General features: G+C 40.2%; 1 protein-coding gene across 8 annotated transcripts in view; it reads right to left on the bottom strand.

Annotated features, from left to right (window-relative positions):
* The window catches only part of LOC130919388 (protein-cysteine N-palmitoyltransferase HHAT-like), a 473408-nt gene that overhangs the window by 23823 nt on the left and 436375 nt on the right, over nt 1–13210 (bottom strand). For 7 of the 8 annotated variants that reach the window (XM_057842050.1, XM_057842041.1, XM_057842084.1 and 4 more), the window contains one exon: nt 11703–11847. The exons of the other annotated variant lie outside the window; for it this stretch is intronic. In XM_057842050.1, coding sequence (XP_057698033.1) covers nt 11703–11847 — 145 coding nt within the window. The remainder of the gene's footprint in view (nt 1–11702; nt 11848–13210) is intronic. 8 annotated transcript variants of the gene reach the window in all.

Genomic DNA, 13210 nt, shown 5'->3' with positions numbered 1-13210 from the left:
ATGTACAATGGGCGCCATTAGACAAAAAAAAACCAGGCAAAAACGTGCTTAAAAACAAATAAAGAGTACCTAATGTGACACTATATTAACAAAATATTTGTTACATGTAAAATAAAATCACCTTGAATGGTTGTAGACTTATCCTCTCATCCTTTGTCTCTATAACTTTCCCTTTCTGCCAACACAACATACAACACACAACCGCATTGAGCGGTGCTTCCCGCAAAGCTTTGGCCTATTGACCCTACTCACGTGACGTCACAGCCACGCCCCCGTACCATGTTGTCCGGATACTCGTCATAGAAATGCATTAGCGCTTCGTAAATTCCTCCTATTATTGCACGTTTTACTGCTCGTCAACATTAATACTCAAAATGGTGAAGTCGTGTGGCGGTCGGTTGCAAAAACAGAGAAGATAGACGGAGAGACTTGAATTTTTACCGTATTCCGAGAGACCCGAAGAGGAGGCCACGATTGACTGCTGCAATTCGACGAGAAAACTGGGCTCCAAACGACTACCGCAGATTATGTAGTAGTCATTTTATATCTGGTAAGATGCATTTAATATATATTTAGAGGGTTTTGGGCTGACAACCACAATTAAGATCATTGCTAGGCTAATCGCCGACAACATACACGTATGTATGTAGTGAGTGCTATCGCTAAACCATATAAACATTAAAAGCCCTAGCTCCATTGACAAATGACATGAAATACATTAGACTTGACAGTGGATGTTACCAAGAACAAAAGATTTTGAATTGAAAATTTCGTAACTCACCTTCCGAGCACAAGATTCCTGCCGAATTTTCGTGTACGAGGACGTGTTTCACCCAACCAGCAACGTAGCATTTATAAGCCTCCAAGCTCTTAAAGTTTTTCAAACTTTCGTGAGAATAGGCTGATTTTGTGTGGACAAGATAGTTGTAAATATCAGGATATCAGATGTCAGGCGAAGCCAGCGGGTCGAAAAACATCGATTTAGGCATCAAATACGGATCTGGCGAATGGATAAACTGAAGCTTTTCCACGTAACGCCTTTTATGCAACGGATCCAATGAGTTTACAGCGTCAGATAACACCGGGGCTTCCATGAATTGCTCTATAACTTGCTCGACTAATTGAAAACAATGAGAATAGGTCTGAAAAAGAGGTACAGTATGGCGGCCGGAAACAGTGACACGCCCATTTTGTGACGTAGGTGAGTAGGGTCTATTCCTCACTACCTCTACTTCATGCAGATAAACTAGGGAAGCCTGCGCAATGTTGCCACCCTATGGCGCTTATGGGAATTGCACAAAATAATGATGCAGCATGAACAAGCAGACATATATGGATAATTAAATTCAAAACAAATTAACTTTTAAACATTATATTAAATTATATTAGATTGGAATGCAGATTAGCTGCATTTACAATCATCACACACTAAACTAACTTGTAGCGTTAGCATAGCGTCCGCGTTACCATTAGCATTGTGTTTTCTTAAACTGGAAAACGTTTTACATACAGTTCGTGGCTTCCAGGTGAGTTTAATTAATTGCAAGTAATTTGCTGTTTTCCTGTTGAGTGTGTATTATCATCATGAAGATGGTGACGCCCTTGTAGACTACAATTATGTGCTCGTCTGTCAATGTAAAACCTTTCATTTATTGACTGATTTATTAATGGACTAAAACTTTTGAAGTTTATAGACGAAATAATTTTGAGAATTGTAGACTAAAACCAGATGAGTTTTCCTTGACTAAAACTAGAGTAAGACAAACACATTTTGAAATGACTAAAATATGACAGTGATACAGTGGGGTAAATAAGTATTTAGTCAACCACTAATTGTGCAAGTTCTCCCACTTGAAAATATTAGAGAGGCCTGTAATTCTCAACATGGGTAAACCTCAAACTTGAGAGACTGTGGAAAAAAAAGACGAAGAAAATCACATTGTTTGATTTTTAAAGAATTTATTTGCAAATCATGGTGGAAAATAAATATATGGTCAATACCAAAAGTTCATCTCAATACTTTGTTATGTACCCTTTGTTGGCAATAACGGAGGCCAATCTTCACAAGCTTTTCACACACAGTTGCTTGTATTTTGACCCATTCCTCCATGAAGGTCTCCTCTAGAGCTGTGATGTTTTGGGGCTGTTGTTGGGCAACACGGACTTAGAACTTCCTCCACAGATTTTCTATGGGGTTGAGATCTGGAGACTGGCTAGGCCACTACAGGACCTTGAAATGCTTCTTATGAAGCCACTCCTTTGTTGCCCTGGCTGTGTGTTTGGGATCATTGTCATGCTGAAAGACCCAGCCACGTCTCATCTTCAATGCCCTTGCTGATGGACGGAGATTTTCACTCAAAATCTCTCGATAGTTGGCCCCATTCATTCTTTCCTTTACACAGATCAGTCGTCCTGGTCCCTTTGCAGAAAAACCCAAAAGCATGATGTTTCCACCCCCATGTTTCACAGTGGGTATGGTGTTCTTCGGATGCAATTCAGTATTCTTTCTCCTCCAAACACGAGAACCTGTGTTTCTACCAAAAAGTTCTATTTTGGTTTCATCTGACCATAACACATTCTCCCAGTCCTCTTCTGGATCATCCAAATGCTCTCTAGCAAACCGCAAACGGGCCTGGATGTGTACTCTCTAGCAAACCGCAGACGGGCCTGGATGTGTACTGGCTTCAGCAGGGGGACACGTCTGGCAGTGCAGGATTTGAGTCCCTGGCGGCGCATTACGTTACTGATAGTAGCCTTTGTTACTGTGGTCCCAGCTCTCTGTAGGTCATTCACTAGGTGCCCCCGTGTGATTCTGGGATTTTTGCTTACCGTTTTTGTTATTTTGACGCCACGGGGTGAGGAGGGAGTTGAAAGTCCGTGTTGCCCAACACATCACCGGTCTAGAGGAGATCTGCATGGAGGAATGGGCCAAAATACCAGCAACAGTGTATGAAAAGCTTGTGAAGAGCTACAGAAAATGTTTGGCCTTTGTTTTTGCCAACAAAGGGTACATATCAAAATATTGAGATGAACTTTGTGTATTGACCAAATACTTATTTTCCACCTTGATTTGCAAATAAATTCTTTAAAAATCATACTGTGATTTTCTGTTTTTTTTTTTTCCACTTTCTGTCTCTCATGGTTGAGGTTTACCCATGTTGACAATTACAGGCCTCTCTAATATTTTCAAGTGGGAGAACTTGCACAATTAGTGGCTGACTAAATACTTAATTACCCCAATGTAATTCTAGATCGGCAATATTGCAGAATAGATCCAAACTTGAACCAGAACCGCTAAAAAAGTCTACCTACTCCATGCCACAAAATGCTGAACCCGCTGAAGTCGTTCATCGAGTGACGTTATTACCACGATGGTGGCGCCACAGCGTTATGACAGGAGGAGCTAAACGGCAGGATTTCTTGTCATCCACGCAATGCCTAATTGTTGTTTTTAGTTTAATCGTCTCAATATATGATTTTAATTCCCGTCATAAGGCTGTTTAAATTTGATTTCAGGAGTCATGTACACTCTAATGTTGAGGCCACGTGTCAAATGTTTGCATAATGGCAAGCACAAAAGTAATGTGATTGTGGCTAACACGCTGGTGGGCTTCCACACACTCACACAACACAATGGGTCAGAGACAATAACTATCCAATTTCCCTCTGCTGATTGTTCCTGTGGCTTTAATCAAGTGGCTCTGTAATTGCGCCACAGCTTCTTCCCTTTTTGCGGCTTGATTAACTCTTCTGCCATGCTCACCGGAAAGACGTCACGTCTGACAGCACCATAACTACCAGGGCTGAGAAAGACAAATACTCTTGTCTAGCCTATTGTCGTGAATGGCACTGAAAGCGTTAACTTCCATAAAAGTGGATCATGACTTTGCAATAGTAGAAAAATATTCGTTGAGAACTGCTGATCTAATAAAGGCATTAAGCACTTATATGTATTATTCATAAAAACTGTAAAACAGACACCATGCCTCGGATGAAAATTGTCAGTTTTAAGTGACTATTAAGGGATTTAGCTCACCAGACAACACTACTCGTGAGCAACGAGGTCAAAGGTGCGTCCCACTGTGGCAGTGTCTGATTTAAAAGCATTGATCGGGTGTTGATGAAGCGTTACTGCGTCTAACGACTCACAAGGCCTCTTGTATCGTTCTATAATTAGCACTGAAATGAACCATTTGGCCAACTGAGAGTCTGAGTTTCCGTTTCTAGTTCTTAGGCGTGAAGCATTCACATTCAAGAAATGGCATTTTTAAACAAGCAGTGTTTCTTTTTGTAGGTTGCTCTTCACGTATTTACAGCCGGGTGACAGTTGTGTGCATGGGAAGAAGGTCAGCAGAGACACTTGAAGCGAAATGTTGCTGAGTGAAATATGGCCGACATTGTGAAACGACAATATTTTGTCTCGTCTACGCCGGGACGCAATAGTAATGCCGCGACTAACACTATATACTATATGATATACAGTGGGGAGAACAAGTATTTGATACACTGCCGATTTTGCTGGTTTTCCCACTTGCAAGCCATGTAAAGGTCTGTAATTCGTATCATAAGTTCTCTTCAACTGTGAGGGACGGAATCTAATACATAAATCCAGAAAATCAAATTCTATAATTTTTAAATAATAAATTAAACTGCAAAATTAAATTAAATTAATTAATTAAATTTAACTGCATGAAATAAGTATTTGATACATTACCAACTAGTAAATATTTCGGCTCTTAGTTCTTTTTTAAGAATCCCTCCTGTTCTCCACTCATTACCGGAAGTAACTGCACCTGTTTGAACTTGTTACCTGTATATAAGGCACCTGTTCACATACACAAACAAACAAACTCCAACCTCTCCACAATGGCCAAGACCAAAGAACTGTGTGAGGACATCAGGGATAAAATAATAGACCTGCACAAGGCTGGGATGGGCTACAGGAAAATAAGCAAGCAGCTTGGTGAGAGGGTAACAACTGTTGGAGCGATTATTAGAAAATGGAAGAAGTTCAAGATGACGGTCAGTGTGCCTCGTTCTGGGGCTCCACCTCGTGGGGCATCCCTGATCATGAGGAAGGTGAGGGATCAGCCCAGAACTACACGGCAGGACCTGGTCAATGACCTGAAGAGAGCTGGAACCACAGTCTCGAAGAAAACCATCGGAAACACATTACGCAGTCATGGATTAAAATCCTACAGCGCACGTAAGGTCCCGCTGCTGAAGCCAGTGCATGTCCAGACACGTCTGAAGTTTGCCACTGACCATCTGGATGATCCAGCGGAGCAATGGGAGAAGGTCATGTGGTCGGATGAGACCAAAATTGAACTTTTTGGTCTAAACTCGGTTCGTCGTGTTTGGAGGAAAAAGAAGGATGAGTACAACCCCAAGAACACCATCCCAACTGTGAAACATGGAGGAGGAAACATCATTTTTTGGGGCTGCTTCTCTGCCAAGGGTACAGGACGACTGCACCGTAATGAGGAGAGGATGGTTGGGGCTATGTATCGCCAGATCTTGGCTGACATCCTCCTTCCTTCAGTGAGAGCCCTGAAGATGGGTCGTGGCTGGGTCTTCCAGCATGACAACGACCCAAAGCACACAGCCAAGGCAACTAAAGAGTGGCTCCGTAAGAAGCATCTTAAGGTCCTGGAGTGGCCAAGCCAGTCACCAGATCTGAACCCGAAAGAAAATCTATGGAGGGAGCTGAAAGCCCGGCAGCAGCCCCGAAACCTGAAGGCTCTGGAGAAGATCTGCATGGAGGAGTGGGCCACAACCCCTGCTGCAGTGTGTGCAAACCTTGTCAAGGACTACAGGAAATGTTCGGTATCTGTAATAGCAAACAAAGGTTTCTGTACCAAATATTAAGTTCGATTTTTGTGATGTATCATATACTTGTTTCATGCAATTAAATGCAAATTTTATCATTTAAAAATCATACACCGTGATTTTCTGTTTTTTTGTATTAGATTCCGTCCCTCACAGTTGAAGAGAACTTATGATACAAATTACAGACCTCTACATGCTTCGCAAGTGGGAAAATCGGCAGTGTATCAAATACTTGTTCTCCCAACTGTAAATCATATTGACTTATTCACTGCCATTCACGGTGATAGACTAACAATCCATTTGACTGGGATGGGGTGGCAGTGAATAATCACTGTTGTCATTTTTTTTTGTGTGTGTGTGTGTGTGAAAAAAAAAAAGATAAATACCAGCCCTCCCAGTAAAAAAAATGTATTGGACATGTACAGCATTAGCACCAGAAAAAAAGTTCAATCTTATATTACAACCTGATAAATGTAATGTCTTAACATGAAAAGGTTCAGATTTTACTGTGACAGTTCAAATGAAAAAAATCAATATAAAGTGATATAATTAACAGGTGACTGGAGAAGTCCTTTTTGTACCTTATAAATCAAAGTTACAAACTTTTTTTTTCTTTTCTAAGCTTTTCTGTTCAGCTGCTTTGATACAGAAAGTGGGAATCTGAGGCTACGTCTACACTTGGAGTGATAACTTTATAACTTTCTCCTGGTTATTTTGTCTGCACTACCTTTAAGGTGCGTTTAAGGCCCTCCTGCTTTTGCAAGGTATGCATGCATTTGCGCATGTTTAGAAAGGAGCAGCCTCATGTGTTACGTTATCGTCTTCACAATTTACCTCTGAACCGGAAACTCATTACTCACGGGCGGGAAATTTCAAAATTACTACTCTTTCTACACCATTGGTTGGGAACTGCGTTTTATGAGCAGTTTTTTTTTTGTTTTTTTTTTTGTGAATGCATTTGAATGCATCACGCAAGAGTGAGTGTGAGGGCACGCACAGCTTTTACGAGCAGTCGCCGAGTTGGGATTGAAATAAAGCTTTAGAAAACAACGAGAGCCTGATGTCGTTACTTGGGATGTTACAATTATTGATCAGTTGCGCACTCACCAATTGGAAAATAACAAATACAAACATGGTGTGGCGCTGCGTATATTTCCTGGAGGTGGAACCAGTGGAAACTACAACTAGGTTAGGTGTACATAACAGTGGCCGAGACAGGTGGAACTTCACAGGGCAGCTGTTTTGTGAGTCTCGCTCTAATGGAAGAGGCAACAATTTTTTATAGGTGAAAAAGTCATGAAAGTGATCGCGCTTCTGTGACTTAGGGTACCACACAGGTGACTTTCGTGGTTTAATTTTCCCCTACACATTTCTTATATATTCCCGTACAGTAAGCATTGAGTTGGGAGTGGCCAGCCCCGCTGCTGGCTGAGCTGAGACCTAATGCGTGAGACGAGCTCTGTAATAACGCACATGTCTGTGCTTTCTGCAACGCCAGGATCACCAATGGGCACTGAATTGAAGCATATTATTGAGACGTACGTTTGAAGGTCCAAGAAAACTGTGAATGCACCATCAAGCTCATCCTAGCTTGTTTCATTTTAAAATTACGGGTTGGCGAAGAGCCATATGCACTCATCAAAAGAGCCTGTTATGGCTCGTGAAACAGAGGTTCCCGACCCGTTCTAGACTCTATAGAATGAAAACAATGGCTGTGGAAAAGAAAAGATGGGCAGGAATGCCACGTCCTGATTGTTCGCCGCCATTGACCTTGTACTTACCGAACTCACAAAGCTAACATTTTTAATTGGCTGAATAGTGTCACCTCGAAGGATGTACAAGCACACAATTACCGTAATTTTCTAACTAAAAGGCGCACCTGACTCGAAGCCGCCACCCACCAAATTTGACACGAAAACGGCATTCGTTCCTAGATATGCCGCACTGGACTATAAGACGCAGCTGTCCTCACTGTTATTGGATTTTTACACCAAAAGATAACCGATAACACTTTATTTGACAGCGGCATTACATGACTGTCATAAGACCAAATGAACCACCATGAAGCTTTGAATCAAATGGCTGCTAAACTTCATTGCTTCAAAAAGCTTCAATTACTGTTCTCTTGGAGGAGACAGTCAACCCCTGCTGCCACCCGCTGTCAACACTGCTTTCGTCCAACATGCTTCCTAGCATGTATTGCAGCGCTACAGATATAAATGACAAATCAAATTTCATGTTCTGTGCCAATTATTTCTTCAGTTACTGTTCTAGTTGTTTCATTCACTGCGAGTTATGGAATTTGGTAGCACTTTATTTGACATTGGCGCTAAAAGACTGTCATAAGACCATCATATTTATGACATGACACTGCCATAAACATGACTGAATGCTTATGACAGATGTCATTTTGTGTCATCCGGCAAATTATCTCACTTTTGAATGGATGTTAAAGATTCGAGCTGGACATAAATGGAGTTAGTGACATAATTTGCCGGATGTCACTTAATGACATCTGCCATAAGCATTCATTAATGCCTATGATAATGTCATGTCATAATTATGATGGTCTTATGGCAGTCTTATGACGCCGCTGTCAAATAAAGTGTTACCTATTAACCCAAATAAATCAACAAATAAGCCGGACTGCACTATAAGCCGCAGGATTCAAAATGAGGGACATAAGTAGTGGCTTATAGTCCAAAAATTAGAGTAGTAAGCTATGTTTCCTTTGCATAAATTAACTACCATACAGGATAGCAAGACTGTTCATACTGAGGACACCAATTTAATACATATTTATATGGCTGTATGCAAAGAAAAAAAATAAGCTGAGAAATCAGCGCAACTCTCACGAGTTTTCTTTCTTGCCTCAGATATGCAAGGAGCACGATCACAAATATTGAAGACATTTATACTTGTAATCTAATAATAATAATCTAATAACCTTTTAGGCCTTTTTTCCACCTAGAGATGGAACTCAGTGAGTGCGTTATTACTTTTTAATCACCTGAAGCTGCCCCAGAGCAATTAAAACACTTCTCTAATATTTGTAGTTTTTCTCCTCAACATTTCCAACAAATTTAAAAAGATGATTCCAGGTTGAGATGTTAAAGTGCACAAGATCCCATTGGCATAACTGTATATGTACTTGTTTTATTATAATTGTCTATGAGAACAGTCTGTGCTGTCTGGATTGCGCTACATTAACTAACGGATTGGGCCATACATCATAGTTTTAACCATCCCAGTCTTAATTTTCAATTTGAGCAAGACATTAAGACAGCAGGGTTGCGCACGTCTTTTTTTGAATTTGTGTGTGGGGGAAAAAAATCGCTTGGGGAATCAAACAATATTCATTCTAGCAGCCTGCCATTTCGTCTTTAATCTCATGCACCACCAGCGGTGCGCAAAACAATTAGGAAATTATCAAAATAATCAGAGGAGAAATAATTATTAAAATGAGCAATCATTATAACACGATGCCGTTAGTCAAAGTCCTAAGTATAAGTAAAAATCTAAAATCAGTAATTCTTACAACAGACTTCTATTACACTTTTAACCTTGGTCACCTTCAGGGGAGCGCAAACCACAGTTTAGTAATAAACAAATGTGGATATTAATTATTTAAATGGAATTAAATTGTGATACTTCGGGGCGAAATTAATGTAAATGTGAAATCTTTTCACACAAACACCATCTTAGTTCACGATGAGGTACAAAATTCTGTGTGGTTAATATCATAAAACCCTCACTAAGCATGAATATTACAATCTTTAAATAGTATATTCAGGTAATCTGGAGCTACACATTTTGTGATAAACAAAAAGCTATTTTGTGGATTACTAAAAAAAAAAAAAAAAAAAAAAAAAGCCTTACTGTTGGCGAAACAAACAATTGACTTTGTAATTAGCTCTCAGCTAAAAACAGTCAAGCACAGCTATAAAAACGTTGCTCAACCGATTAAAAGCTCCTGCCTGGAACCACATGGTACGGTCCCATGGAGACTGGAAAAAAGGAGAATGGATATTCCTAATAGAAAGAAAGGTGGCTCTGGGTCCACACACCAATAATGAGTTGAAGGATAACAGCGGCGATGAGGTGAGCACCCTGCTGAATGAAGATTGATGACGCTGTGACTTTGGCGTGCAAATGAGCCGGGCTTGAAGCAGATGTCTCTCTATTTGGCAGGCAGAAAAAAAAAAATGCAGCCAAATATACTCTGTGGAACAGCAGCGTTTTGTACTGGAGGAGGTTATGCGGCAATGTTGAATCGCAGGAATGCGAAAATTTAAACAAACAGAAAGAAAGAAAAAAAAGAATATACATGTGGTCCGCGGGTTTGGACACACTCGATTTACGCAATTTCGACTTTATGTTATTTTTTTTTTTTTTTTTAAATCTTTTTAATAATGTTGACTTTTGGTTTGAGATGCATGCTTTTATCTTGGTGCAGGAAGTGTACAGCAGTACTAATGGCACACGAGTAAGAGCACATGTACACACGAAGAAGAGCGTATTTGCACAAAAGAAGAATAGCACACGCGCACACACGAGAAAGAGCACATCTGCGGGTAGTGACAGTTCCCACGAAGAAGCCATGCAGCAGAGTGAGAGAGAAGACACAGAGGGCACATTTGTTGCTTGTGAAGCATCCACAGAGGAAACACCTGTTTATAAAACCTTTTGTTTTATATACCTTTTGTTTTTGATGATGTGCGGACGCTTACCGATATATGCTAATTGTTTGTGTGGATTGTTATTGCTGTATCAGCAGCTAGTTATATTAAAAAACTAATTTTAATTGCTGTTAATGAAGATGAAAGTGATTTCCTTTCATTTCTATTTTAGTTTCATTCTGTAAGTGTTAGTGTCATGAGCAGCCGAATAAAGTCAGCAAACCACACAGACGTTTGACAACGTAATTTTGGAGCTTAGCTCGCTGTCTTGCTAGGACTTAGCTCCGACATCTTGGCTTAGTTCGCCAGCGTACGAACGGAGCTCGTTCGTAACTCAGGGACTACCTGAATAAATAAATGAATGAATGAATGAATTAATTAATAAATATAAAGAAAAATAAATGAATGAATAAATAAATGAAAATATGAAAGTATATCTTGTCATTAACTTTTACTTTTTTCATTGAAACCAAATGAAAAAATTGACAATTTCTGTCATTGACTTTTACTTTTTGTCATTGAAAACACAAACGGAAAAAAACAATGGCAAATTTTTTCCTTGCCTTTTCCATTTCGCTTTTCATGTTCTTTGCCTTTCTCTTTCACAATTTCCTTTGCTTTTATCAAAAGGATTGGTCTGTCAATCAAAAGGCTTTTGGTAAAAGCAGAGGCAAAAGACAATTGCATTTATCTTTCATGCTGCATATCGTCACGAGGTTTACAGTGGTGCCAGACCCTATATCAGTTAACTATGAGCAGTAGGTGTGGTACACCCTGAATTTGTTGCCAGCCAATCGCAGGACACATCACGAGGAGATGGACAACCATTAACACACACACTCATACAAAGAGACAATTTAGAGCGTTCAACCAGCCTTGCATGCATGTTTTTGGGATGCAGGAGGACACCAGACTACCCGGAGAAAACCCACGCATCAGTGCAAAGTGCCAATTCTGAACCATTCCGCCATGCATGGCTGTATTGGATGTCTATTGCTGTCAACGGCACGGAAAAAGGATGCCAACCCTCCCACTTCAAATGGATTGGACGTGACTCCTACCTCAAATTTGCCTCACAAAAACAAAAAATGGACCAAGGGAAGGATTGTAATTTGATCAATTTTGGCATTGGTAAATGAATGTATTACTGTATTTAAGAAACCACTGACTGTCGAAATGGAAGGCCAGTGTTACCTTGAAGCAAAACGCGCTTCCAGAAGATCCTGCCGACGTGAATCCCCCCGAGGAACACCAGATTAGAGAGGATGAGCATGGCAGTGGAGAAGGCGCAAAGCAGAGCGGCGCAGCGCCTCCTCGTTGCCGCAGAGGAATGCCGCTCCTGGGAAATCAGCGCACAAATATGTGAAGCGCCACGAGAAGCGGCACAATAGTGTGACGGAGACGCTGCCGAGCACCAATAACAAAGGAACGTGGAGCGACACCACAGCGGCACCGTTGGACCTTATTACGGCTTTCAAGAAGAAGAGCATCTCCTGACAACCAGAAGATGACGCCCCACTGTAGCTAATGTATTACAAACACACTTTTACTCACTTTAACTGTATATGGAAATTAAATGGGACAGCACCCATTCAATGTGTGTATGTTTTTATTAAACCACATTATCTGGCCACAATGTTTTTAGCTACGAAAGATTTAATCACGAAGCAAGCCTTTTAAGAGAATAAGCAATTAAGGGTAAATGCAGTTCTTGACATCTTTTTAAAAAATTCCTGCCTGATTTGGTTGTTTTTGTACAACTTCCTATTCAACCTAAACGTGTATGCTGTATGCAGGATCAGGGACCTGAGTTTCATTCATATCTGTTTTTTCTGAGCTTGGGAATGGGCCTAGAATGACTAGTAAATGACAGTCAAAGACAGAATTTTATATCAGATCTTTGTTTTCCCTGAGGTATTTTCTAAATGTTGGTAGACGGAGATAAATCCACGTTTGATACCGGTTGAATACAGCAGAGGTTTAATTTATCATTGAGCTTGATTTAGTGTGAACGCTTCGTGTTTCACAACTTTAGCATTTACTAAATGGTATTATATGCACCAGGTTTTTCGGGTTATGACAGATTTAATCATGATTTAGGTCTTGAAAAATCATAAGTATATAAGCAGTTTAACCGTCCTTTTGAGGACCTCTACTATGGTTTGTTTGTTTTGGGGGGCGCAGCGCAGCCCATCCCTTTTTTTTTTCTTCTCCATGCTCAATGTTGTACACACAAGGACAGAGGTTGAGTCAACTTTAATCCATTTAACTGGCTGCAAGTGTGATTTAGTTATTGCCACCACCACCTGTTATGTACCACAGGTAAGTAAAAAGTCCTGTTAACTACACAATTTAGAGAAGCATCGATTCTTCAAAGGGTACCCATACTTTTGTCCGGACCATTTTTGGAGTTTTGTGTAAAATGATAATGATTTTTTTCCCATTATCTTTTGGTTTTTTTTCCATTGCAAGCAAAATAAATGAAGATATTGCTATCAAAGCATTTGTAATTGCAATCAATTTATGGGAAAAATTTAGCATTATCTGACAGAATTGCAGGGGTGCCAATATTTTGGCCAGCACTGTATGTATATGTCTTTTTTCAGTCTCATGAAATCAATTTCTAATGCTTAAAAAATCAATCTGATTGAATTAGGTAGATTTTTGTTCTTACTTCAAGTTGCACAGTTCAAACCCCTTAT

The sequence above is a fragment of the Corythoichthys intestinalis genome, chromosome 1 (assembly GCF_030265065.1).
Source record: "Corythoichthys intestinalis isolate RoL2023-P3 chromosome 1, ASM3026506v1, whole genome shotgun sequence".
NCBI lineage: Eukaryota > Metazoa > Chordata > Actinopteri > Syngnathiformes > Syngnathidae > Corythoichthys > Corythoichthys intestinalis.
This window is presented reverse-complemented; position numbering and strand designations above follow the sequence as displayed.